At 45.4% G+C, this 26,778-nt stretch overlaps 1 protein-coding gene and 1 long non-coding RNA gene across 6 annotated transcripts in view; one reads left to right on the top strand and one right to left on the bottom strand.

The window, feature by feature from the left end:
• Positions 1 to 24,194, top strand: part of LOC109641445 (uncharacterized) — a 54,704-nt gene extending 30,510 nt beyond the window's left edge. For 4 of the 5 annotated variants that reach the window (XR_011244760.1, XR_011244758.1, XR_011244759.1 and 1 more), the window contains 2 exons: positions 21,209 to 21,331; positions 23,711 to 24,194. This is a non-coding gene — a long non-coding RNA (uncharacterized lncRNA). The remainder of the gene's footprint in view (positions 1 to 21,208; positions 21,332 to 23,710) is intronic. The other variant, XR_011244761.1, reaches the window with a different exon arrangement.
• prkd1 (protein kinase D1) lies at positions 1,980 to 26,235 on the bottom strand. The gene is made up of 21 exons (XM_069535957.1): positions 25,656 to 26,235; positions 19,767 to 19,905; positions 17,112 to 17,243; positions 16,848 to 17,017; positions 16,129 to 16,152; positions 15,547 to 15,757; positions 15,235 to 15,312; positions 14,884 to 15,085; positions 14,634 to 14,757; positions 14,133 to 14,210; positions 13,629 to 13,796; positions 13,199 to 13,310; positions 12,207 to 12,259; positions 10,161 to 10,233; positions 9,849 to 9,955; positions 9,123 to 9,284; positions 8,579 to 8,677; positions 8,239 to 8,399; positions 7,808 to 7,914; positions 6,509 to 6,594; positions 1,980 to 5,924 (listed from the first exon to the last, which is right to left on the bottom strand). The coding sequence occupies exons 1-21, from the start codon at positions 25,878 to 25,880 to the stop codon at positions 5,697 to 5,699; spliced, it is 2,739 nt and encodes a 912-aa protein (XP_069392058.1). The 5' UTR covers positions 25,881 to 26,235; the 3' UTR covers positions 1,980 to 5,696.
• Positions 26,236 to 26,778: the final 543 nt, after the last annotated feature.

The following is a 26,778-nucleotide window of genomic DNA, read 5'->3' on the forward strand; positions in this document are numbered from 1 at the left end:
TGTGTGTGTGTGTGTGTGTGTGTGTGTGTTACACCGGTGTGAAAACATGAATCTCTGGTATCGATGTGTGTTTTGCAGCAGAAAGATAAACTGAACAAAGTGTTTGTCTCTTTGGTTTAAATCCATATCTGTGTTCCTCGGCCTCCTGCTCGACGGCTGGTTGTTGGTTCCTCGCTCTGACTCGGAGGTGAAATCTGGAGGATTCAGCCTCGTCGCTCTCACTCTCTAAAATAATTCAGTTTTTTGTCTTAAACCCGCCTCCCTCTCTCTCTCTCTGTTTTTTTAATTGGCATATAGGGAGGCTTGTTTGTTTTTGTTGTCTGCTGTTTCTTAAATGTGTGTGTTCGTGTTCATGTGGCCCCCGGTGTCCCAACAAGCACCGCGGTAGGTGTTGGGAGGCGCTTTCGTCTGCAACAAACACACACAGCAAAACAGCTCCGAGAACACAAACACACACTCGCAGAAACACACAACACAAAATAGATGACACAGACAGAAATACACACATGGGGACGGGAACGCACAAAGACTCATGCCATGGGAAATCACACACAGATACACACAGACACACACAACTCTGAGACAAAGACTGTTAGGAAAGATAAAAAGGGAAGAAACACACACACACAGTAAGAAAGAAACACACACACACACACACACACACACAGTAAGAAAGAAACACACACACACAGTAAGTAAGAAACACACACACATACACACAGTAAGTAAGAAACACACACACATACACACAGTAAGTAAGAAACACACACACACACACACAGTAAGTAAGAAACACACACACAGACTCACACGAAGCCTGTTGCCTCTCATGGAGCGCCATCTTGTGGCAGCAGGCTCCACCAGCTGCAGAGACGTGTCTGTTCTGTTTGTGTTTTTGTTCTAATTTTCTTAATATTACAAATGAACTAGTTCGTAACATGTGATTTTCAGGAGCGTGTGTGAAACATGATTCACTACAGAAAATAAAAACCTGCAAAAGAAACAGGTTTAAACTGAACTTGTATTTAAATAGTTCTTTGTAGAAGTGTAGTAGATTGTGTTTGGGACTTACTGTGCAGTCCCAGTGTCGTGTAGAAAAACACACTCAGATATTTGAAACTGATTCTGCTGTAAATGTTTAGTGAGTTTGTCTGCTGGACTTTATAGATTATTTTGTTTTATTTAGTCATGAAAAATATAATTTCTCTTTTGTTTTTCACCCTCGAACATTTAATTGTCTGGAAACAGATTCAGTGCAGCTGTGATCTGTGTCCCCCTGGTTGTGCAGAAACCTCGTCCTCTGTCTGAGGATGAGACATTTAGACGTTTAGACATTTAGATGTTTAGATGTTTAGACGTTTAGACGTTTAGATTTCCGTAATATCACGAGAAAGAAAAAAGACGTGTCTGCAGGAGGTTTATTTTCTTGAAGTAGAACTCTGTGCTCTGGAGTTTTCTCCTTCTGGATGTAAAATCTTGAACCTTCTGATAGTTGAGAAACTTAAAGGTTTTTTGAACGTGACGCAGACGTTTGCTCCGCTACAGAGACGCTGTGGTTCTTTTTTTATTGTTCATGAAACTGCTGCTCCTCATTTTAACACTCAGACTGAATTTACCAGTTTATTCTTGTAGAATTTTTCTCATATTATCGCGACTTTTTTCTTGTTATATTAAATCTTTAATTTTACAAAATGATTCTCAAAATGTCAGATTTCTTTTCTTCAACATAATACAAAAATAAATTCCACAAAAAAACTAAACTAAACACACATACATGTAAAATCTTGACCAATTTATAAATCTTGAAAATTGTATTTATAGTTATATACAGTATATATATATAAAACTATAAAATGAACTGTTAATCTGTTTGTTACCTCCTGAAACAATTTTTTAAGTTGGTCCAACAATTTTCATATTTCAGTGGAAGTAGTCAAACAAGAAGAAAGAAAATTAAACTTGTGTAAAAATAACTTTATTCAAACAACACAACAAGTTTCTGCAGAGGAAGCGAACACTTCAGACGAACACGTCAGACGAACACGTCAGACGAACACGTCAGACGAACACGTCAGACGAACACACGGCACTGGAGGAAAGCAGCTCGCTAACACTAGCAGGTTAGCTTAGCACAAACACAAAGCAATGGCTCTGTCCAGTGGTTGAAAAGATTTACACATTCGATCTTGTTCTGACTCTGAACTCAAAAGTGAAATGTGACTTCTAAAACACAAAAACACACTCAGAGTTCTTACAGGACGTCCACGTCCGAAGTCTTTACGGAATACGAGTCCGTCTCCTCGGGTGTCCAGCTCGTCCTGGTGAGTCCTGAGGTGTTCCCAAGCCTGATGGGAGATGTAGTCCCTCCAGCGAGTTGTGTGCCCTGTAAACCTCCGAACCGGTGAACGCCTCCTGAACTCCTCCCTGTTTCTGAGCTCGGACACCAGATGGAGGAAACTGACTTCGGCTGCTCGTGTCTGTGATGTCGTTCTGGTGGAGCGTAGATCTTCTGAAACTAAAGTCTGTTCACGTTCGTTCTCTAGTTTAAACTCACAGCTGTCGCTCTTCTCTGGAGTTTTCAGGATCTCAAACTGATGAACTGATTCTTGTGTGAACGCTGCTGGTCTGGTTTTATTTTGAAAACCCTGGGGTTGTGTTTTAGTCAGGACAGAAACGATGACGCAGACGTTCTCTTCCTGATTGGTTCGTATCAGTCACATGACTCGACTACCAGCGATTTCATTTTAGTGTCTGTTTAACTCTAACTCAACCCTAACCCGAACTCAAGCCTTCACCTTTAGAGCAAGTCTTCACTTAAAGCTTTTCATGATTTATAATGTGTGACACACACACACACACACACACACACACACACACAGGTGAGGCTGACTCGTCACGTTCGGAGAAGACAGAGGTTCGACTGGACTTCCCTCTCTCGTCCACAAGGCTTCTCCAGTTCCACCGCACTCGTGAGGTTTCTCGTGTCGGCTTGATAGCAATTTGAGGGATTTGTGCCGGCATCTCATGTAAAAACATTTTTTTTAAATTACCTACAAGTCCTCTCGTACTCTCGTTCTAGTCCCAAGGAATTAGTTCCAACCTGAATCTTCTCACTAGTCACAACTAAAGAAGCCTCTTGATGAGAGGTGGAACATCTGCAAGAATCACAAGCGAGTCCTGTTGCCCACGTGCCCTCGTGCAGCTCCAGAACACAGTTGAGACACCGTGGCTCCGTCCCTCATTAGTACTGCGCAGACTCAGGACACTTTTAGCTAAACTTCATCAGTGACACCTTCCTCTCGACCTCTTTCTTTCCTGGTTCCCGTCACTCGAGCAGTTCAGAAGCTGGAGCAGCTAAAAACTAAAACACGTAAAACACATTCTGCAAAGATTTGCTCACATGTCCCGTACGGAGCTAGAACAGTGTGAACTCAGGTTACACGAACAGTGAATGTGCTGAAACCAACAGAACACAAAGCATTCAGATGAAACTGCAGACACGTGATTCTGTCTTATTCTTTTAAACATTCCAGTTTTCTCCTTTTTTTTTTTTTTTTACAAATGTTTGTTACACTTGAAAATACAACGGCGTGACGTAGTGGCATGCGGCTGCAGAAGGGGGAGCTGTGCCTCCGTTTCCTCCCTGTGATCCAGAGACTCATCCAGAAGTTAAAGTAAAATCTAACTTAAAAAAAAAAGAAATACATGAATAAATAAATAAAACTATGATAAAACAAAAACCTTTAAACATTTCCAAAACATTTGTTGGAGAAGTTTGAAAACAGCGTTAAGAAAAACTGAAACCAGGAAAAATACTGACAAACTAAAATATCTATCGTAGTTTTTGGTTTCGCATTGGCACAGATTTTTGAGGATTCTCATTCCAAAGTGCTACGTAAGAAAATCTGAATCAGTCCGTTATCACAGACAATGACTCATCTTCTAACGATGGAGGCGGGTTATCTGTGAAGTCCTTCAGCTTTCGGAATGAAATCCTGGCTCGTGACCTGTCGTTGCTACTCAGCAAAAAGAAAACGAAACCCTCAACATTTCTACTGTGAACGTTCTTCGCAGCGTTTACGTTTTATAAACTGAAGACGTTTACAGCTTGAAAAGATTTGACGTGATATCAAGATGATTTCTTGGTTTGTTGACGACCAGATTAACTCTTGATTAATGACATGAACTAAAAGGAGGCTGTAGTGAAATGTTCAGGTAGAACGTTCGCCTGTTACATGTCGAGTGTTCTCTGTAGAAATCACTAGAAAATCTGCTCGACAGCAAAGTGACAGGAATCTAAAAACTGTGTTAAAATCCACGTCTACGTTTTCCTAACGATCTGACTCATTCTCTTTATCTCGATAAGAGGCGTGGCTTGTTTCCATGACTTCTCCGTAATCGGCAGTGCAAAGTTACATCTGAGGCACAACTTGGGAAGTTCTTTTGTTTTCAGACTTGTTCCATAGTGTCTTTAATTTTCTGATTGTCTCGAAGAGCTGTGGCTTTAAAACTGTCGGAGGAACGACTTCAGGGCTTGAGGCTGAAAAATATGTTTTCCAGAATCTTAAGAATTATGGGTTTTTGTTCTGTCGTCACGACTCAACATTTCGTTATTATATGTAGACATTGGAGAGGCACAGGTCGACCCACAGGTTGGTACGACGGACGAGAGGGAGGCCAAAGCATGTGGATCGCCCCCTGGTGGCTAGCTGCAGTTCAGGTCATAAATAGATGAAGTAGACGAAATACATTTTCTTCTTAACAAACTGATGCATGTTCATGTTTCTAGTTTGGTTTGAAGTTATTTGATGATTGAGATGAAATGGGAGGTAATTAAAAACAGGGGTAGTGGGTCGCGTCAGCTCGAAGTTTAAGACGTATTTTTACGACAGCTAACAAAAAAACTTGCGACCCGTGCATCACGAGCGTACGTGCTGATAAGAACTGTATCCAGAAAGTATGCTTGCTTGTTTTCTAATCACGCATCTTGCTCATGAAGCTGGGATCTCTAATTTATAGGAAATAACCAAATTCTAACGAAATAATCACAAAAGTTTTGCAAATGCAACAAGCTTCAATAAAACATGAGTCAGTCTAAAGCTTTAGTTTCCAAATACTCTTCAAAAGCTTTGTCTCTGTGAGTCGTTCGTCCGGTGAGAACATTTCACTTCCTCCTTCTTTCTTTAAAAGTGACGAGAGGTGTTCGGATACGATCGCAGCGTCAAAAGTAAAGTGTAAAGTGGATTAGTTACACCAAGAAAAAATGGCTTCCTCTTGATCAGCTGTTGCGCTGTAGTGCCACTTGTAGAGAGGCGAAGAAGACGTGATGCTCAGAGCTGACGTGTTCAAGTCCCAGATCCTCGATGTTTTTATCTGGGTTCTTTTTCAGTTCTGATTGTCAAACTAGATAATAACAGTTCTCTATATATCGTATCTGAGTGTCTTATGCTTTATATACTTTGTATTTGTTTTTAAAAGTTTCATTCAATCATCACTTGACAGGTTAGTAACTTAGCGCTGTTAAAATCCTTCTTTAAGTCGTTTTTACAAGTCCAGGCATTGGAATCGGCATCAGGAAGGAAAAATCTCTAGAATCGGATCGTCTCTCAAATACTGTGTTCGTTTGAATGTTGATCTTTTTCAGTCATCGTTCTTTCGTTCGTGTGTTTGTGTTTCCTCTCGTCGACATCTCGTCCTCAGAGTTCACTGACCCTTTCACTGAGGGTCTCCAGCTCCTCGTGTTCTTGGTAACGTTCTAGCCCCGGTCCGCTGTCGCCGCGTGGGCCGTTGCTGAGGTGCAGGGGGTAGTCGAGGCCGCTGAGCTGGGCGTGGTGGTGCCAGCGCAGGTCATCGCTCTCGTGGGTGATGTAGCGCTCGTTCATGCGGGACTCCAGGTTCCTCAGGTCCAGCCACATCTGGTAGTCCTGGAAAACAAACGCTCCAATTTGTCTCAGGAGCGATGGTTGGTCCATCTGCATCTTCAACACTATCCTCACAGAGAACTACCACACAACTTATACTGACAGGATGAATATCCTCCTTTTGTCCCTGGAGAAGTAACTGACGGAGTGATAATTGTAAACAATCAGAATCAGGTCCAGTGAGATGAATAGTTAAAGAAACGTTTGGAATGAGACACATGATGTTGTTTCAGTCTCTCTTTCCTCTTGTATGTTATATTGGATTGTTCTGGGAATATGCTCAAGGTTTGTGGTGAACGAAGCTCCTGAAAAACCTCGTCTGACGTCAAAACACCATTTTCAAATATATGTATCTTCAAACTGGAGCCTTTAAGTAAATGTTTTGCTCTCAGATCTTGAATCCAGTCTGTTACCTTCCCTTTGACCTGAGTGTTGAATCCAGTATTTACCATATTTAAATGTATTCATTTACCATCAGTTACTTTAGTGAATTTAAAGTATTACTCCGTCCTCGGTTTCGTCTCTGCTGTTTTCTCTAATCTGTTGAAATGAAGACTCAGATGTTCGATGGTATACGTGTCTCTTACCTGTAGCCAGGGGTGACTGAGGGTCTTATCGACGCTGTACCTCTTCCTCATCTTTACCTGCAGCAGGTTGTTAATCAGGTCGATCACTACAAGGAGGGAAGGGCAGAAAAAGGAAAGAAGGAATCAAGATAAAGGAAGCAGGAAGAGGTGATGAGCGAGAAAAATGTGAGGTGAAGCGATGAGGGGGAGGATGTGGGGTTGTTCTCCCCCCCGCTCGCCCCCTGTGGTGGGGTGCCAGTCGGGGCTAATGAGCAAAGCTAACATGATGTTAACATTTCTTCAGGGGTCAGTGGTTTGAACAGCTCTGGGACCCCGGGCCCCTCAGGTCTGTGGGGGCCTCCATCGCTTGGTATTATGCACATGAATGGACCACCACATGAATAGACCCCCCCCCCCCTTCAGAATCTGTCTAAGTCTCTTTCTAAGAAATGCCCGGACGCTCAAATATTCCTCCCACACTTCTCATTCCTCTGAGTCACATGACCCACCTTTAATCTGCCAAGTCCTTTTTGTTTTGCACTCGGGCCGAGGGATGGCGATGTCCGTCTGTCCAGCTCAGAGTGTCCACGGTCTTTAAAAGCATCGTGTTCAAAAGAAGCTCCCGACGCTGTACTTCATTTACGAAGCTCAGGGAGCGTGAGAGTGTGAGATGTATTTCTGAATATCGTTTTAATCAAACCCGCACAGTTGTTCCTGGCCTTAGATTATTCGTTTATTTCGTACGCGGTCGATTAGTTAATGAATTCACTGTCCTGCCGATGAACGAGCGCGTGAGTCAGACTGATTTAAATCCGTCTGGCAGTCAACAGGACAATTCCAGCCAGCGCACAAATACATTTATAGACAATGACGACGACATGAGTCACGCAGCAGCAGAGAGAGACTCATCATAATGTTCCTGTGCTGTGGTATAAAAGCATGTTCACACTATTTTTATCTTCTGCTAGAGGAGCCCAGCTTTATAACAGATAAACTCAGATGCTCTGAAGTCCTCTGCGGTCCTGAACAAATCTGAGTAAATGTTTGTCCGAGATGGTTTCCTTCACCCGCGGTAGTTTTTATCACACTGATGTTTGAGTTTGAGTTCTAATTAGTGATTGGATGATATGAAAGCAGGCTGACTCTTGATTTGTTGAGCGCACGTAGTTTCCTCAACTCCAAAAAACATCAACAAAAGTGTTGATGTGTCGTTCATCTGTAATTATTGCAAATACTTGTCAATTGTTCGAGGGTTGTTTTGTCGGAACCAGCTGGGAGCTGGTGTTACAGACCTCAGATGAGGTCCTCTGCCGTACAAACCTTCCTGGGAGATTTTCTTCCAGGGGTGAGGAGGGTACATGAAGGCAGCGTTCTGGATCTGATCGTTGATATCTTCATCTTCATTGAACGGAAACGTCCCGCTGAGGCTGCAGTGGAGACACAAACAAATATTCTCTGCTGAGATGCGTCCACCAACCCTTAGTGGTCAAAGGTCAGAAGTGACAGTGGCCATTAACCACTAAATTTGAAAGGAGTCCCTGTTGTTGTCGAGATATTGCGTTCACAGGTCCAACAGGTTTTGTGAAGTTACTGTGACCTTTGACCTCTAACCACCAAAATACCATCAGTTCATCCACGAGTCAAACTGCTGTTTGAACCGAATCTGGAGAAGTTCCCTCAAGACGTTCTTGAGCTTTAGAAAAACCTGAAAACGCCCACTGGGTGTCGCGGACGCTTCAGTTCCCTCGTACCTGACGTAAATGATGACTCCGACCGACCACATGTCCAGGGAGCGGTTGTAGCCTTTGTTCCTGAGGACCTCTGGGGCGAGATACGCCGGCGTGCCGACCACTGAGCGCCTGAACGACTTCTCACCGATGATCCGAGCGAAGCCGAAGTCACAAAGCTTCACCTGCAGCGAGAGGATAAAATACTCTTAACGTCAGGTCTTCACGAATCGTTTGTCTCATCGCTGTGTCCCCGTTCAACCCCCCCCACACACACACACACACACACACACACACACACTATTAATATAATAATAATACGAATATCACTTTAGTGTGACACACACACGCACACACAGAGGACCTGTGGAAATGAGTCTGCAGAAGCCAGCAGGACGTTTTCAGGTTTCAGGTCACAGTGGACGATGTTCTTGAAGTGGAGGTGACGCAGAGCGACGAGGATCTGATGACGACACACAAACACACACACACTGAACGAAGCAATACAAACATTATAAAGACCTTTGCACAATAGACACTTTTTAATATTGTTCTGCGATTAATTCACACGTTTATTAACATTTTTCTAATTTGTAAAAGACGTTTGAGGTCTTTTAATCTTTAATCTTAAATCGAGTGGCGCTTGATGTGAGTAGTCAGCTGCATCGAAAGTAATTTAATCAAAGACATGTCCAGAAGGTGGCGCTGAAGGAAAGGTCACAGTGTAGAGTTCATCCAGGTGATTTTGTGGAAATCTGATGAGGAGATAAAACAGCGCCACCTTTAGTCCTGCAGCCGTAGTGCAAATATCAAACAATCCTGGTTAAATCTGAATATACAACCAGCGTCACAACACTAAACTACTCGGTGCGTACAGCGTCGCATTTCATGAGCTTGTGTTTGTTCACCTGCGTGACGAGGAATTTGGTGATCCTCTCGGGCAGTCGTCCCTTCTCGCTGGACAGGATCATCTCCAGCATGTCTCCGTGGAGCTTCTCCATGACGACGAACACTCGCTCCGGCGTCTCAAACATGCAGTCCAGGTTGACCACGCCCGGGTGGTGCAGACTCTGGAGGGACGAGGTGAAATCAACCTCATCAGCTGCTGGTGAACATCCACACATGTTTTTACCATCCTCAGCAGGCAGCAGATATCAAACCACTGTGACGTCACCTGTTGGTTTCTGTTCTGAAGCTTCAGTTTGACTTTGTGTTCAGCGCCATCTTGGTTTTTTAAACCAGAAGTGATTTGGAGGAGCAGGGGGTGGAGCCTGATTGAGAGATGGAGGACACGTCCACCTCGTCCACCTGCACCCATTGGACGACACCAGCCTCTATAGACTTCTATAGAAACTACCAGTGGAGTCACTTTCCATAGACTTCACTTCGTGTGTGTGTGTGTGTGTGTGTGTGTGTGTGTGTGTGTGTGTGTGTGTGTTCGGCAGCAGCCTCCGTCATCTGAGCAGCGCTGCAATACTACATGGATATCACACCCCCACAGTGTTGCTACGGTAATGAGGTCGTTCACGACAGGAAATTTCACTCATTGACACCAGTTCCTGATCTGTGTGTGTGTGTGTGTGTGTGTGTGTGTGTGTGTGTGTGTGTGTGTGTGTGTGTGTGTGTGTGTGTACCTGCAGTATGGCCACCTCGTTGCGCAGCTGACTCTCCTGTTTTGTGGGGAAGCGGAGTTTGTCGATGATCTTGATTGCGACATCTCGGCCGGACTTCCTGTGTTTACCTGCATTCACGTGTTTTTAATTTCAAGACAAACTCGACTGAAGAGAATTTAAAACTCTGGATTCTCACTGAACTCGTCAGAGCTTCATACTTGTTATAAGTTATTTATCTAGACGAGGCCCTAAAATTACATAAATGAGAGTGAGTTTACTTTAAGGATAATAAGAAGCTGAGGATGTGTCTCTCATCACTCAGTGTGTTTTCACCTCCGTAGACGATGCCAAACTGTCCCGAGCCAAGAACCTCATCTGGGAAGATTTGATACACGGAGTTGATGTCCTGAAAAACACAGTTAACTCCTGAGAAGAAGCTCACAAACATTTTTCCAGACATTTTCTGCTGCTTGTGTCGTCACACAGCTGAACATCAAACCATCTGCTGAAGGTCTGAGTGGAGTGAAGTGCTGCAGCATCTGAGGTTCAGAGGTTTAAACGTCCTGGTTGAGGTTGAGTGAATAAACCTCAACAAGGGCATCATGAAGAACAACAAGATGTTTCACAGAGTTTTCAAAGAAATGAATTATTTCGTTTCCACCTCATATTATTTTAAAAGAAGTAAAACCTTTAATTAGCAGACAACTTAAATACCCTCTCTTGCCTGCAGCAGTGAAGTATCTTACGATGTGAGTTGTCGGGGGACATCGCGCTCTTAGAATCTGAACGCAGGAGTTTCAGTGGGTTTCATGAAACCTGCAGCGAACACTGTCACTGCTGCAGAAGAAGAAGGAGTGAACAACGTAGATTCATTGATTTTTAATTAGAAAATCTATCCGTCTGTTAACTGGCTCCACGTCGTGTTGATTTAACAACACATTTCTACATTAAAATCATCAAACCTGCAGAAATCTGTACTTTAATCAAGGTAGTGCTGTGTTTCATTCGGTCGCCTGTTGGTGGCGTCATATCCTCCTGTGCATGTGTCAGACTTGTTTGAAGTCACATTTTTATGAATCTAACTCTATATTTGAAGCAGATGAAGGATTTTATTCGTCCAATGTTAAGCTAAGAACATTCCTTCTTTTCAAGGCGTCTGTCTTCTCCCCCATCACGAGTGTTCGAGTGTTTTTACATTTCGTTACGTGGTTAAAAACCACGTTGACAAGAGCGGCGGGAGAGAAAAAACTTCAAAATTAGCTGCTGAAGCCGTTGAGTTCCTCTGACGGAAAAAAAAAACAACCACAGCTGAAGCAGAGGAAGCTGAGACAGGTTGACGGAGAGTGGGTCCAACAAAAAAAGCAAACAAGCTTCTATTCATCACCTGGTGGAGGAGTTTCTAGAAAAGGTTTTTGTAGAGGAGAGCCGACTGCGCCTCCCTGAGTGTGACTGCGCGGCGTCAGAGATCTGCCACAGCTTTGACACCAAAAGTGCAAAATATTTTCTTCTTCACTTGTCTGCAATCACGTCTCCCTCTTCTCCCCCGTTAGCTGACAGCCTAATATCACACCTCAAGCAAAGAGGACAGAAATACAATATTATAAACCTCCCCCCTCCTTCCCCCTCTCCACGATCTCGCTGCCTAATTACCATCCGTCACTATGGAAACCATTTGGCTGAGTGAGTAATCACAGTAATCTCCATCTGAGGTGCTTGAAGACGTGCTCACCTTGGAGACGGCGAGGTGCACGTCTGCATGGAAATGGCACTCGCCGTTCTCTGCAGTTACATTTGCATGAGTGGAATTTGCGGACATTTGAGCGTGGCGTGAATGTTTGTGATGTGAACGCACAGAGCGTTGGAAACGAGTTGATCTGCTCCGAGACGATCCGCGACATTAGATTCCTCAAAATGAATGTGAGTGAATGGAAACGTGTCAGAAGGAAGAAAAGACGAGACGAGAGATCTGAGAGAAACAGAGTGCAGCTGTTTCAGTTTTGTTTTTTAGGTTTTCAGGTCTCATCTCAGGCGCAGTGCTCCCCAGCACTACAGTACTCCCCAGTACTACAGTACTCCTGAGTACTGGTACTACAGTACTCCACACCACTTCAGATGCATCAAACGAACGTGGTTGAAACATGATGTCGTCAGAGATGTAGACTCTAACAATCCTGCAGCTGCTTCCTCTTCTTTTATTCTTTAACGCTGCTCTACTTCCAAAAATCTGAACTTTCCAAAACACGTGGTTCAGTTTGATCTGGACTCAGACCACCGAACTACACACAAAGAGTGTGTGTGTGTGTGTGTGTGTGTGTGTGTGTGTGTGTGTGTGTGTGTGTGTGTGTGTGTGTGTGTGTGTGTGTGTTCGTGTGTTCTCACCACGTTCTCCTGGATCTGACAGTTAGACACTGAAATGCTGATGGAAATTTCCTCTGTTGATGAGACACAAACGCGATCAGAGTTAAAAATCAACACACGTCTGACAAATAAATTCAACTTCACCTTTTTTTTTGTTTTTTTTTCCATCTGTTAAACTTCACCTCTGCATTTACTCCACTATATTTACTCTGTGTATTTATACTGCGAGCACAGTGAAGTGTTAGTCATGTTCACTTTGACGTCAGTGAAAGTTTAGTGTAGGCGTCGACGGCCCTGAGAGTCTGAGAGCAGGATGGACGTATTAATACCTGAGCTGGAAACGTTGAGGACTTTCACAGGCAGGACGATGATATAATTTACATTTGTCCAGTTTCCTTCCAAACAGATTCTCTATCACACACAGACAGTGAAGTGTGTCCAGGTCCGTGTTAAAGAACAGAGGACAGAACACCTCTACTGTGTTTCTCATTTACATTAAAAGCTGGAAAACTCTTGGATGTTATTGCAAAATGTTTGACAGCAAATATTCATGTTGATCTTTAACCTCTAAAATTAAGTTCTGCAAGTTTGAACAAAGTCTGGCTGCACAACATGAGTTGGTTTAGAGACTGAAAATGAGATTTTCTAACCTCTGTCACAGACATAAACACAGATTTTGTGATATGTGAAACCGAAGGTCTGGAGCAAGAGCTGAGGAATCTCAACGGCTTGTTTCTGTCGGGACCCCACGTCACATCAGGAGGTGGAGTCCAGACAGAAAACATAAAGTATAGACAGAAAAGTAGTAGATCCAGGAAAGAGCCCTGTGGAACTCCATTCTGAATATTCATTCTCACCGTAATGAACGGCTTCAACCCAAGATTAGATTCACAAACACAAACTCTTCTGTTCTATGGTTCAACATGTTTGTGCAATATAAGTAATTCAAAGAAAGATAGAAATATCATACGTGCTGAGTTTGAAACAGTGCGTCAGCTGCAATAGTGACTCACTGTGTCCGCTGTGGTGAGAACCGTGAGAAACTCCTGTGGAAACGGCCGGCATCAGAGCGTGCTGTATGGCCATCTCCCACATCCGAGCCACATCCTGCCCCACCCCACTGACCTGAAGCGTCCAGCAACAAACAGTTACTACAGCAACGAGCTGGGAGAGGAAGACTGTTTGTCAAGTTAAATGTCAATTTATACATAAACATGGACACGTATATATACGCACATCTCACTGGGTTAACCATGAGAGGAAGTCCTCTGTGTTGTCATGGTGACAGATCAGTTGTTATCATGTGGCCTAAGAGTGGAACATGATAACAGCGGGGTCGTATATGGAGGACGTCCATCAGCGATGTTGACACAACAGGATCATGAACACAGACAGGTGAATAAACACAGCGTCACATGTCACATGACATCAGCTCCGTCTCACCAGAACGCTGCTGCCGCTCACGGACGACTCCGCCCTCTGCAGGTTCTCTCCGACGAAGTAAACCAGCGACGCCGTGGCGATCTCGAAGCAGTGAGGGTTAGCGCCATCGGGGAGCAGAGAGACGGTCTGGGCCGGTTCCAGAGACAAGATCTCTGACAGAGGGATCTCCTGCAGACAGAGGAGGAGGAGGAGGAGGAGATGAAGATGATTTGGAGAAAATCAGGAGATGGAGCCGTGGTAACAAGGTCGTGCTGATGCATTCACTCTACCAATCAGGAGCCAGTCTGTCAATTAACTGATTCAAACTGACCAGAAACAAACGTCAGTGTGAAAACAACGAGCTACAACGACAGAAACATCTTTGACAAACATTTATCTACTTTGTCCTCTCTGCTAACATGGAGGAGGCGGGGCAACACTGTTGTCGGGGCCACCCAGTGAATTCAGTCATGGTTCAAACATGTGAAAAGTGAATCCAGTGTGTAGAGTAGGACGTCTTCTTACCTTGTAGTATTTCCCTCCGGTGTCGTTCTGAAACAACGTGATGCATTTACTGTCCAACCGCCAGTAGTGTCTTTTCCTCTGAAACACAGATGAAGAGATGAACGTGAAAGGAGGAAACAAAAGTATGGTAGGATGGAAAGAGAGAGAGGATGAAACAAAAAGAGACGGAGAGAAGAAGAGATGAGGAAAGAGGAGTGAAACTGAATGATGGAAGGAATTTTCTTCACTGTGGCACAAAAGGAAGACGAGTACTTTCTTTAGTTTGATGATGAAGAAACCAAATAATCACTGAAACACTTTTATTCTAGGTTTCTGTCTTTAAGATGTAAAAGTACTCTGAGGACGAACAGCACGTCACACCTGATTTATGGAATCAGACTAAACTGGAGAGTTTGAAACAAACAAGGTGTGAACGAGTTGTGCAGGTCAGACTGACAGGTGACTGACAGGTGATTGACAGGTGACTGACAGGTGACTGACAGGTGACTGACAGGCTGTTACCAGAGTGTCTTTGCTGGTGCAGTGGACCATCCAACCCTCCTTCATCACGTTGCTACTCTTCCTCTTTGTGTGTTTGACGGACTGAACAACTCGCATCAGAGGGATGTTGTTACTGGTGGACGGGCTGTAGGGGGCGGGACAAAGCACAACCTCAGATCTATGTGTGTGTGTGTGTGTGTGCGTGCGTGTGTGTGTGCGTGCGTGCGTGCGTGTGTGTGCGTGCGTGTGTGTGCGCTTCATGTCTTTGTACCTGATGGCCCGGTTGGACTCGTCCAGGTCGGGGTCCTGCAGGTCGCAGAGGTCGCTTGGCCCCGTCTCCAGCAACAGACCCCCCTCTGATGTCAGTGCTTCATCCATGTCGTCTAACAGGCCACCGCCTCTGTCGAGGTCGTGGTCGTCCAGGCAACCCTCCGCCATAATGACATCTGACTCCGCCCCCGGGCTGAGGAGCTCTAGGGGGCAAAGACAAGAATCCGTGTGTTGACCAGTAAAGTGAGGACGTCAGTTTGACGATAGCGTTGGATTAACAGTCGTTGTTCGATTGGTCGCAGTCCACGAGGATCCTTGTTTGTAGAGTTTAAATGAGTGTGTTGAAACTTGCCTCCGTTTTTAGAGACTTCTCCCAGACAGTTGTTCGGCACTTTGGGAGCGCATCGTTTGTGACAGTTAAATTTACAATCTGAGGGAAAAGGAGAAGAGACATTGGTTCAGTGAGCGGGAAACAGCTCGGCGTTTACAGGTCCCTCGCTCCGTCTCTGGTTTCTTCTACGTTCACAGGAAGTTAAATCTGATTGAACTCTGACAAACTGCAAACGTTTTCCGTTGTGTGGCTCGCAGACTGTAAATGAGGATGTTGTAGAGCAGTTGAGGCTTTAGAGGCTAACTTACCGCTGACAGGACAGGAGACGCTCACCTTTACACTGCAGTCCCTGTCTGAAGAGGCCTTTCAGCAGCTTCTTGCAGTGCTGGCAGACGGTGGGTCGGGTGTACGAGTGGATGAGGAAGGTGTGAGGAACTTTGACCTTTGACAGCAAGATCTTGTCCAGTTCGATGGGGCGGCCGATGTACGACTGGGAGCTGGAACGACGCTCTCTGCCGGGGAAGTACTCCAACTGGTTCTTGTGCTGCGATGAAGGAAGAACAGTGGAGGAGTGAGACCATCATCATCACCATCATCATCATCATAACATTCATTCACAGGTGACTAACATTATGACTAATGTTAGAACAGGGTGATGCTTAGTTTCCTGTGAAGCATCAACTTAAAATAGGTCAAATGAATCTGATCAGATCTTTTTCCAAAACCTCAAACTACCGACATGAACACAGAGAACGCATCTTTCTCTTTATCCCTTTACTCTGAGTTTGAATCTGTTCTGGACTCTCAGGACTGAAAAGACAAATCGTTAATGCTTCATATCAAAACTAAACAGTGAAGATTCACGGTCCGCAGCTCGTGTTCGGGTAACATAATGGAGAAAGTGAAGCTGCTTACCTCCATGCTCGGACTGACAGGAGACTGGACAACGAGCGAGAACGGGAGAAAGACAGAAAAAAAAGTTAAAGAGGCTTCAAGCGTTCTAATCAACCAAAAGAACGTAAGAACCTCAAAGTGCCACAAACTATTTGTTTGATTCTCACAGAGCCGAATGAGGCAGTGATGTAATGACCGACCTTTTACCTCACAGCCAATGAGATGTGAGGAAGTGTCCGAGGAAGTGTCCAATCACTTCCTGTTTGGGAAGTTAGCAACCAGACCTGTGCACTTCAGTGACGTGACTCTGGTCAGTGTGTGGATACGTGTGAGGTGGAAACTTATCGCCCGCAGTCGTACGACACGACTTCAGGTCAGTTCCTAAAGTACGTGTAGTGGTGGGATGTAACATGGTACACAAGTACATTTACTTACTCGGTGTGGTACATTTACTTTTATTTGAGAACATTTTTGTCTGTGTATTCGTACTTTCAGTTGTACGACTACAAGCCAAGTTAGCGTTCGCAGCCTTTTCCAGTTACAGAAAGTGAAGTGAAAAATCACTTTATACGTGGAAATCGCTCTGACGGCAGAAATCAGTCGTTCAGTCTGAACCTCGTTGGTAAATCAGTTGTAGACGAACTTTTCTCAGGCTCAGCAACAGAAACTAAGGGGGGGCGGGGCTGAGTGAAAAGTTAGACATATGTAGGAGGTGTCCTGTGAGGCGGAGCTTTACTGACCAGTAAAGCTTCGTCGGTGTAGTGAGGTGGTGAGGGCTCCGCAGAGAGGGGGCGGCCCATGTTGACCAGCCCCCCTGTCAGGGAGATGTTGGATGGTCGACGCCGTCTCACCCCGCTGCAGTTATTTGGGATCTTAAAGGCACAGCGCTTGTGATAGTTCAGACCACAGCCTGGACAGAAAGAGACAAGAAGACAGGACGCAACAGTTTTTGCATTTTAGTCTCTTCAACACAAAACGGCATCAGTCTGCTAGTCCACGTTTACCTTCACATTTGAGTCCCTGTCGGACGAGTCCCCACAGCATCTCTCCACAGTGGTCGCAGAAGGCCGGAGCTCGGTACGAGTGGACAAACAGACAGTGTGGACGAATCTGGAAATCCTCCACCGTGGCTGAAGCTGCAGAAAAAAGACGATTGTTTGCAGGTGAATTCTCAAAAAACGTTTCTGACAGAGGACAGCAGTGCTGCTTCCAGACCTGAGCTGTTGGATCTGAAATTCCTCAGAGGACGATTGGAGTTCAGCATCATACTACAGATGTTTGGTTTATTTTCATTTCAAAGATCTCGATTTTGTTTGTGTAAAAAATGTACGGCGCTGTGTATATCTGCTTTCAGACATTAACTGAAGTCCAGACATGTTCCTGACGTGTTCCTGACGTGTGCCTCACGTGTTCCTGACGTGTTCCTGACGTGTTCCTGACGAGTGCCTCACGTGTTCCTGACGTGTGCCTCACGTGTTGTGGAGGTTCTGTATGTGAGAACAAACGTCTGAGTCAGTGTCTCGGGAACTTTTCCTGCAGCCTCTAGTAAAACTTCGTAGACGTAGAAGATAGACGAGGAGATAAGGGCCGACGTTTCTGATAAGTTTTGGTAATAAGTATAAAAAATGGTTTCAAACAAACTGGAGACGGTGATGAGCAGCTGCTGGTGTTTAGGGGCGGAGCTGCTGGGCTGGCGGCCATCATGACCGTCAGAGCCCAAACATCCACCAGCTGTTTTCACAATAACCCAGCTGGGCCCCCCCCCCCCCGGCAGCAGCAAGACGTCCTGCTGAGAAACTCACAACACGAGGAAGGAATCAACCGTCAGTCAACTGTGTCACATTTCTCTTTCTGAGAAGTCGCTGCTTCACCTTTGGACCTGTTTCCTCTTTCTCCAGGTTGAAACTGTAAAACTCGATCTAAACTGAGTGGAGACACATCATCTCATGTTTTAAAGCCTTTTGTTCAAATTCTGGAATACAGAGCGTGTTTCAGTCAGAGGTGAATTGTGGGTAGGTTAGGGTGAGTCATGACCTGGTCCTGGTTCAGGTCAGAGGTCAGGGGTGAAAACCTAACAGAGACGTTCAGCGTCGGTTCAGAGAAATACGCAACATCAGAGTTTACCCTCGACTCTCCAGAGGTGGAGAGAGAGAGATGAGATGAGGGACAGACACAGCAGCGGAGGGAACGAGTCATGAATGGTTGTTCGGGGTATTTTGTAAATGTTTGGGAGGAATGAGAGGCTCTCAGCAGGCGCAGATGCAAGCAAGTGTTTGGTTGGTTGGCCGGCACGCTTGGCAAGGCATGATGGGTAGTTGGGGATACAGTTTTTGCTCTATTCCTCTTATTTTTCTGCCTCTCTCTCTCTCTCTCTCTCTCTCACACACACTCTCTCACTCGCCCTGTGCTGTGGTCCTCCAGCAGAATGCAGCTCTGATTAGACATTCTGCTGCAGGAAATTACCAACATTTATTCAAATTATTGTTTATGCCTTTTGTTTGGAGGAGCAACGTACGTTTGAAAGTGCTTCAGAAAATGACTTGACTGTGTGTGTGTGTGTGTGTGTGTGGACCTTGTCTGAATATAAACGCCTGTTTGTGTGTGTGTTCTCTGTGTTGGAATTAGTAGCGCTGAGGAGCCGTTAACTTGTTAGCCCACAAACAGAAAACAAACCCTGCGGGCAGAGGAGCGTCTGTGTTGTTATAAACTACCTCCATGACAGTGAGGACAGTGTGTCATGATTGACAGCTGAGACCGACTCGTGATTGGTCGATCTTGTTTTAGTGGGACCTCGATAACACGCCTCCACTAAACCATCACTACAAACACGTAAGATCAGCGTTTATCTTCTTCCTCATGCTTTTTTTTTCCTCCTTCCTCCTCTTCAGCTCCTCTTTTCGTCTTCCACCCGCTCCACCTTTCCTCCCTCCACCTCCACCAGGACGCTGATGCTCAGCTGAAAACTCTTCTGTTAACATCTCTCTGTCGATCACGGTGACGGCTGAAGTGTGAAGGGAACAAACAGGAAATGAACATTGTGTGATGTAACAGGAAGCACCAGTCAAGAGAACTGTTAAAAAAAATATCCTGGAAAATTGGGACGAGGGCGAGTTGACCAACGATTTTATTTTAAAATAAACTTTCCCTCTTTTCCATTTTATTCTTTGGCAAATCTACACTCTTATTTTGAAAATCTTCATTTTTTTTTTTATTATTATAGAAAACATGAAGAAAAATACAAAAACTCATCCGAGTGATAAACCTCAAGGAAAAGTGAGGCACAGCAACAGTATTAATTAACACACACACACACACACACACACACACACACACACACACACACACTACTGGTCGGTGGCGGAGAGAGGAAATTGGAAGCAGCAGCTTTCAGGCTGTTAGCGTAGCGTGAACACCTGAGTCCTGAGCTGGACGAGAGCCAGAGAGACGGGTCTGATGGAGACGACGGCATTGAACCATCGTCACACACATCTGGAGACTGTCAGCTCCCTTTCAGTCCGTCTGCTACGACAACCAACCAATGAGTCTTTGTTTGTTCAAATGTTTTACCCACAATCCATCTGTGACGCCAGTTGTCTGATGGTGTGTTGAAGGAGAAGAGAGATGAGGCCCCCCCCCCCCCCCCCCGTGACGTCTCTCACCTGACAGCACGGCCTCCACCAGGTCTCCCTCCTGGATCTGAGAAGCAGAGCGCAGCAGCTGCAGCACGTTCTCCGACGTCTGGTCATGGCGAAACAGCAGGATCTTCTCGTACATCCCATAGAAGCCGCACTCTGGTAACTGTCGTGGAGAGAGAGAGCAGAGCGCTGAATACTCACAGAAAAAGATCCACAGTAAATCAAGACGAGCGTCTCCACTTCCTCCTGTTGAACAACCTTCAAATATCCCGGATACAAGCGCTGCCGTCTTTAACGTCACGTGGAGCCGCGGTGTCGAGGAGGCGGAGATGCGTCGGCCATCTTTATTTACAGTGCATGATGAAGACAGTTGTCGTTACAGACACAAACCTGACGCGTCGCTCTGGGAAATGATTCAGTTTTAGTTTAGACGCTGTTTGATCACATGATATCAACACGTCAGTGTTGGTGTATGAAGTTCACTGTAACGCCGCTGGTGCCGGCCGACCATGACGGACGAGTCAGTGAGAAAAATCTCAATGTGCTGCTTGTGTTCTACCAGCTGGTGTCGGAGAGAGAGGAAGAGGAGGAGAGGAAGAGGAGGAGGAAACAGAAAACAAAAAGTGGGAGAACATGATGAAGAGGACGCTCGAACTCATTAGACCTTCACCCCTCTCTCTCTCTCTCGGCCGTCAACACGTCATACATACATGTTCTTCGTTAGCATGTGTTTTTTTGCGTGTGGCGTCACCATAGTAGCGGCGCCGCTCTTGTTGTCATGGCAGCGAGAGCTCAAGGCTGATTCCTCTCCTCCTCCTCCTCCATCGCTCTCTCCCTCTAGTCTGTACTTGAGAAGTCGTGATGTCACTTCCTGTCTTGATATTAAGAAAATCAAACCCGCTAATTAGACGATTAATTAAGTTAATTAAGTTTTTTGTTTTATCTTCTTCTGCTTCTTGTGAACTTCCTGCTATTTGAGTTTGTGTTTCCTGTTTTATCTTGAAGTGTGGGTTCTGCTGTGATTCCGCTTCCTGTCAGTTTCCTGTCTAGCCTGTGTTTTTATAGAAGCTGCTGCTCGTTGAGCCGGTTCCTCTGACTTTTGTCTGGATTCTTACTTTCTGTGAGATTTTGAACTCGCTTCCTGTTTTAGACGAAGAATCTCTCACCGTCTCGGGAACATTTGTTTTTCTTCGTATAATTAATCTGCTCTTAGATTTGATCAACTCGGCCAGGATGGTTACGTTTTGTTTGGATTACACAAAAACTACAGGACGGATAATCTTTACACTTGGTGGAAGGATGAGATGTTAGTTTTTACGATTATTCATCAATATCCATAAATGACGACGTCCCCACTGGTGGCAGAAAGAAAACCGATTATTCACAGGCGACGACTGAAAATCTTCTTTTCTTAAAACTCTTTTCAGTTTTTCTTTTAGATAAATGTGAATCTTTTTATCTTTCAGCTGCAGCTTGAAACATGACGACCGTCCAACAGCAGTGACGTCTGTGTTGAGAGAACCTAATGGAGAGAGAGCGGGCCATCACCATGACGACAGGACATGCCGCATGATGCCGTTTATAAAAAGGTGTGTGTGTGTGTGTGTGCGTGTGTTTAATGAGCTTCTCATAAAGTATAAACCTGACACAAGGGAAGAGATGTCACTTGACAATCGGCTCTGATGAAAGGAGGCCGAGACCTGATGAATATTCACACACACCTACACACACAAACACACACACACACACAGGCACACACACACACATACACACACATGCATGAAATGTTTGCTGTTGTTTTTGCGTCTTTGTTGATCCACTCATCCATTTATTTATGGTGATGTTGCTCATTGTGTTTGCCATTAAATAACCTGTATATATTAGAACATGTGTTGCTGAGCAGCAGCGCCCCCTGCAGCCACGGAGTGATGAAGTGTTTTCATGTAAAAGTGAATCAATGTGTCTGAACTGAAACTCAACTGAACGCTGGATATTACCCATGATCCTCTGCTGTAACAAATCCACCAGACTCTGTTCAGAGTTCTTCATGTTTTAAAGTTTGCTGCTGAACACTGGAGATAAACTCTGGTTGTTAAGAACTGATCTCAGTTCAGCTTCACTTTGACAAACTGACGACTTTTGAGTGTTAACACTTACAGGATAAAATGCTAGCTCGTTAGCTGCTAGCTGTTATTTCACTACCTTGGTGAAAACAGTCACATATGACAGCTCCTTAAATTGAAGGCAAATCCTCTCTGTCGCCCCCTGGTGTCTGGCTGCAGTACAGCTCATAAACCTCTTCCATGTTAGCAGATGGGACATGAACCAAGTTAAAAACTCAGAGTAGACGTTAAATAACACGATCACTTGTGAACAGACTCTGACTGTAAGCGATGTCATTGCCACAAGACGGCAGGAGACGTGTCGTCGTGGTTACCACCACTGTCTACACACAATCTGGTTTAAACTTGTGAGCACGTGCAGGACATGAAGTCTCACAGCAGATTAAATTTAAATTAGCAAAACCTGAAACACAATGAGATGAAAGAGGAGACAAAAGTACACATCTCATGTCACTGATGAGTGTTTTCTGATGTGTCGCCTCGGAGGTGTAGATTTGGTCACATGTTGTTTGACAAACAACACACGTTACTTAAACACGGTTTGGTCTCGAGCTGACTGACACCAAACTTTATTGACAACGTCACCAGGACAGAGACGAGAGAAAAGAGAGGGAGGAATAAAGGAACATGAATGGATGGAAAATAAGTGAAGATGAAAGAGAGAGAACAATGAGAAGAGAGGACACACACACACACACACACACAGTGCTCTGTTCAGTGTGTGTGTGTCATAATGGCCCTCAGAAGGACACTTCACAGCCGCAATCATCATCAGTTGCCAGGCAACAAGAAGAAACCGCTACCCCGCAACCGACAGAAACACAGCTCACAGCTTTATTATTACTGTTCGAGTGGCATAGGTGTGTGTGTGTGTGTGTGTGTGTCTGTGTGTGTGTGTGTGTGTGTGTGTGTGTGTGTGTGTTTTCCAGCTTCTGGAAAATGTTCATTTAATCACATCGACTGTGATTTCAACTAAAACACTTGATTTCTTTATCAAAGACAAAGTTGCTGAGGCCGACTCCTGATTGGTTGAGCGTGTTTATGGGCGGGACCTCGCAGCTGTGTCTCAGTTCGATGACCTATCGCGTCACAGCGGTGCGACCCCACTCTCCTAATTCAAAGGCTCCACCCCTGAGCAACAGAGGCTCCACCCCTGAGCAACAGAGGCTCCACCTTAACATATCCCATGATCCATTGCACTTCTGAGATGTCCTGTTTTTCAAAGACGAAAATGTCAGAGGAATTTATTTTGAAGAAGACCCGAGCGTCTCAGTTGGGTTCAGCTGACCCGGTCTAGACGGCTGATGTCGGGTCCTCTGAAGGATGCGGCCTCCTGAGACACAGCTCTCGATTTAGGTTTGAATCAGAATCATATTTACACCGAAGTAGAGAAAATCTGATTTAACTTCTACTTTGATTATTTTTAGTTTGGTTCATGTCCCGTCTGCTAACATGGAGTTCCATGGAACTGGGCCTCGGATCCGTCCGTCACACACGGGGTGAAAAGAGTCAGCGTGAGAAAAGTTGGGCTGAGTTTCAGAAAACGTTAATGAACATTTATAAAAATAAAGTCATTTCAGACAAAACCTGTTTTCACACACACACACACACACACACATTTATCTTGTTAATCAGTTCATTTGTGCTATTTGAAGTGTTAAGTGTTTCATGTTGTGAGCAGAGTCACACAGGTTTGTCGTGTGAACAGGTGCTGAGGTGACCTGCTGTTCCTTCTATTCCTCCATAGATTTAAAACACAGCTCGCAAATAAACACTGTCACCGACAACCTGTAAACAACCTGTGTGTGTGTGTGTGTGTGTGTGTGTGTGTGTGTGTGTCAACAGGAGGGAATCATCTGATTGTTGTCATTAATCCCTTCCATCGTTAATCCTTCTCCAAACCTGAGTCTGATCCCACTTTACTTTGCTCCAGTCACATTCTGACCCACTGCACCATCGCCCTCCAGGGTCCTGAACCCAAATCCATCCACCGGCCAGATCACCACAGAGTTCTGAACCTGACTTCACTGCACTCCACCCTGGTGGCAACACGCCCTCTACATGGCTCTGGCATCACGGAATGTTAACAGGACAACGTGACCACACCAGTGGACAGTGGACAGTGTCCCTGGTCCCGGCGGCGAGGAGACAAAACGAGTTTTACTGTATTAACAACTGAAACATTCACTTACTGTTAAATTCTTGTGTTGGCTCTTTGTCTCTTATGTGATTTATGTAAATCTCTTAACTTATTTATATTTAAGTACTTTAAAATGTTATGTTCAGTTTCAACTTCCAGTTTAGTTTAGCAATAAACAAAAGCCGTTTATCCTTTTGTGCTTATTTTTGGAAGTTCTGTCACTTGTCAGGCACCTTTACTGTTTTAAAAGTATTGATTTAACACCAGTACTCAAACCTAATCCAGTCCTGGTCCTGTCCCAGTTAAATCCAGATTCCATCCCACTCCAATCTCAGTCTGGTTCCAATCCAGTCATGATCTCTTTACAATTCAGTTCAGAGCAAATTGAGTCCTGATCTCGTTCCTGACCCCAGTTGATCCATTTCCAATAACGTTTCAATCTCATCCTGCTCCCGTCCTCTCAATTTCCTCTCAACGTGTGTGTGTGTGTGTGTGTGTGTGTGTGTGTGTGTGTGTGTGTGTGTGTGTGTGTGTGTGTGTGTGTGTGTGTGTGTGTGTGTGTGTGTGTCCGTCCTCTGAATGTGAGAGGACAAGTTGCTGCAGATGTTCTCCAGGTGAAAACTCTGTCTAATGTCTGAATGAGACTGAGACCTGGTTCTCTGGACGGAGTTTCCAACACGTGAAATGTCCACACACACACACACACACACATACCACACACACACACACACACATACCGCACACACACAAACCTGTGTGCGCGAGCTGCAGCCACACGAGAGGTCAACAGATCTCAAACACTAAAGTCGTGTGTTCCTTTAGAGATCATGGCCTGTGGCTGTGTTCAGTATGTTATTGAATATTCCTCTCTGACGTACATGTATGTGCTGTCTGTTAGCGTGTGCTGTCATGATGGAAACTGGGGGAACCAGAGTTCAGGAGGTTAAACACACGTTTTTTACTGGTCGAGAAACACTGTAAGACGGCTTCACGCCCACGTCCTGATTGGTTCTTATCAGTCACATGACTCCTTGGCCCGCGCTGGATACACTTCATGTCAGTTACATGTCTGTGTGAACGGTCATGTGACATCTGTTTACAGGAGATTACTTGTGATACTGAGCTGAAACACTGGATTCATGATAATAATCATAATACATTGAATTGTATGGCTCCTCTCCAGACTCCTGACAATTCATCATAAATAAACACACGAATGATTCAAGTAGAACCTTGAATTTGGAGACTCCGTCATCGTCCCGTCATCGATCATGTGATGATGAATTATCATCTGGGGCCACAGACATTAATTAGGTGTAGAGAAGAGATCCGTCTTGTGTTGTTGGACACAAGTGTCTCCACACTAACACAAACTTTCTGTCGGTGTTTAACGACACAACGTTAAGTTGATGAATTCAGATTCTCTGATTGGCTCCTGCAGGCCTCACCTGCTGATTGTGCTTATTAAGGAACATTTATAGAACAAGTGGTTATAGGTTGTGTAGGATTCAACAAAGTCAACACAGTGAATACATTCTGTTCCACGTAGAGATAATAAATCTGAGGGTTTTCTAAGAAGAAGATCCTGAATCTTGACTCTTATCAAACAATCAGAACTCGGTCCAGAGTCACGGGTCAGCTCTCTGTTACCTTCTGGTCCACGATGGAACACGCCACCTCCCGGACCTGACTGAGGCTGAGGTCCGCGGCGTCCAGCAGCACCGGCTCCCGGCTCAGACCGATCTGGATGTGGAAGGAGATCACACCTCCCCCTCCTCCTCCTCCTCCTCCTCCTCCTCCCCCGGTGCCGGTGGTGTTTGTCCCCCCTGAGAACGGGAGCGGGCTGGGCGCACGGATCAGCGGAGGCGCACTCATAAGAGCCTTTTCCCCGGTGGCTTCCAACTCTGCCAGGAAACAATTAGGAGTCACGACGATGGGAAACGACCGCGCCGCTAATTGAAAAGGAAATTAGCCGAGGAGATCCAGGAGGTGCGAGCCGAGGGGAGGTGCAGGAGGCGCGGGCGCACGAAAACTCCACGACGCGTCAGAAAAGCGCAAAAACAAGAGTTTCCTGAAGAAGCGACGAGTTTTTAACTACGAGAGAAACTAAGAGGAGACAGAGAGAGAAAGACGAGGAGACAGAGACAGGAGGAGGAGAAGAGCCACGAGGAGACATCACTGGACCAGACTACTGCCTGGAAACATGATGACAGAGACATGGACGTCAAGAGTGGCTGGAGAGGAGGGGAGGGGGGAGAGGAGGGGAGGAGAGAGGAGGGGGGAGAGGAGGAGGGAAGGGAGAGGAGATGAGAGGAGGGGGAGGAGAGAGGAGGAGGGGAGGAGAGGAGAGAGGAGGAGGGGAGGGGGAGGAGGAGGGAAGGGAGAGGAGATGAGAGGAGGGGGAGGAGGAGAGGAGGGGGGGGGGAGAGGAGGAGGGGAGGGGGGGGGAGGAGATGAGGAGGGAAGGGAGGGGAGGGGGAGGGGGGAGAGAGGAGATGAGGAGGGAAGGGAGAGGAGAGGAGGGGGAGGGGAGAGGAGGGGGGGAGAGGAGATGAGAGGGAGGAGAGGAGGGGAAGGGGGGAGAGAGGAGATGAGAGATGAGAGGAGACATCACTGGACCAGACTACTGCTACTACTGTAGACATGTTGTGTAGACATGTTGTGTAGACATGTTGTGTAGACATGTTGTGTAGTCATGTTGTGTAGACATGTTGTGTAGACATGTTGTGTAGACATGTTGTGTAGACATGTTGTGTAGACATGTTGTGTAGTC

This window comes from Paralichthys olivaceus, chromosome 12 (genome assembly GCF_024713975.1).
Source record: "Paralichthys olivaceus isolate ysfri-2021 chromosome 12, ASM2471397v2, whole genome shotgun sequence".
In the NCBI taxonomy this organism is placed as follows: Eukaryota; Metazoa; Chordata; class Actinopteri; order Pleuronectiformes; family Paralichthyidae; genus Paralichthys; species Paralichthys olivaceus.

What these genes read in the sequence shown, in the direction of transcription:
- prkd1 (XM_069535957.1), bottom strand. Translation starts at nt 25,880, where the DNA reads ATGAGTGCGCCTCCGCTGATCCGTGCGCCCAGCCCGCTCCCGTTCTCA. An exon ending in AGAAGTCTCTAAAAACGGAG is followed by an intron (nt 15,086 to 15,234) that starts GCAAGTTTCAAC and finishes TTTGCCCCCTAG; the next exon opens with AGCTCCTCAGCCCGGGGGCG. An exon ending in GAGTCCAACCGGGCCATCAG is followed by an intron (nt 14,758 to 14,883) that starts GTACAAAGACAT and finishes CGCCCCCTACAG; the next exon opens with CCCGTCCACCAGTAACAACA.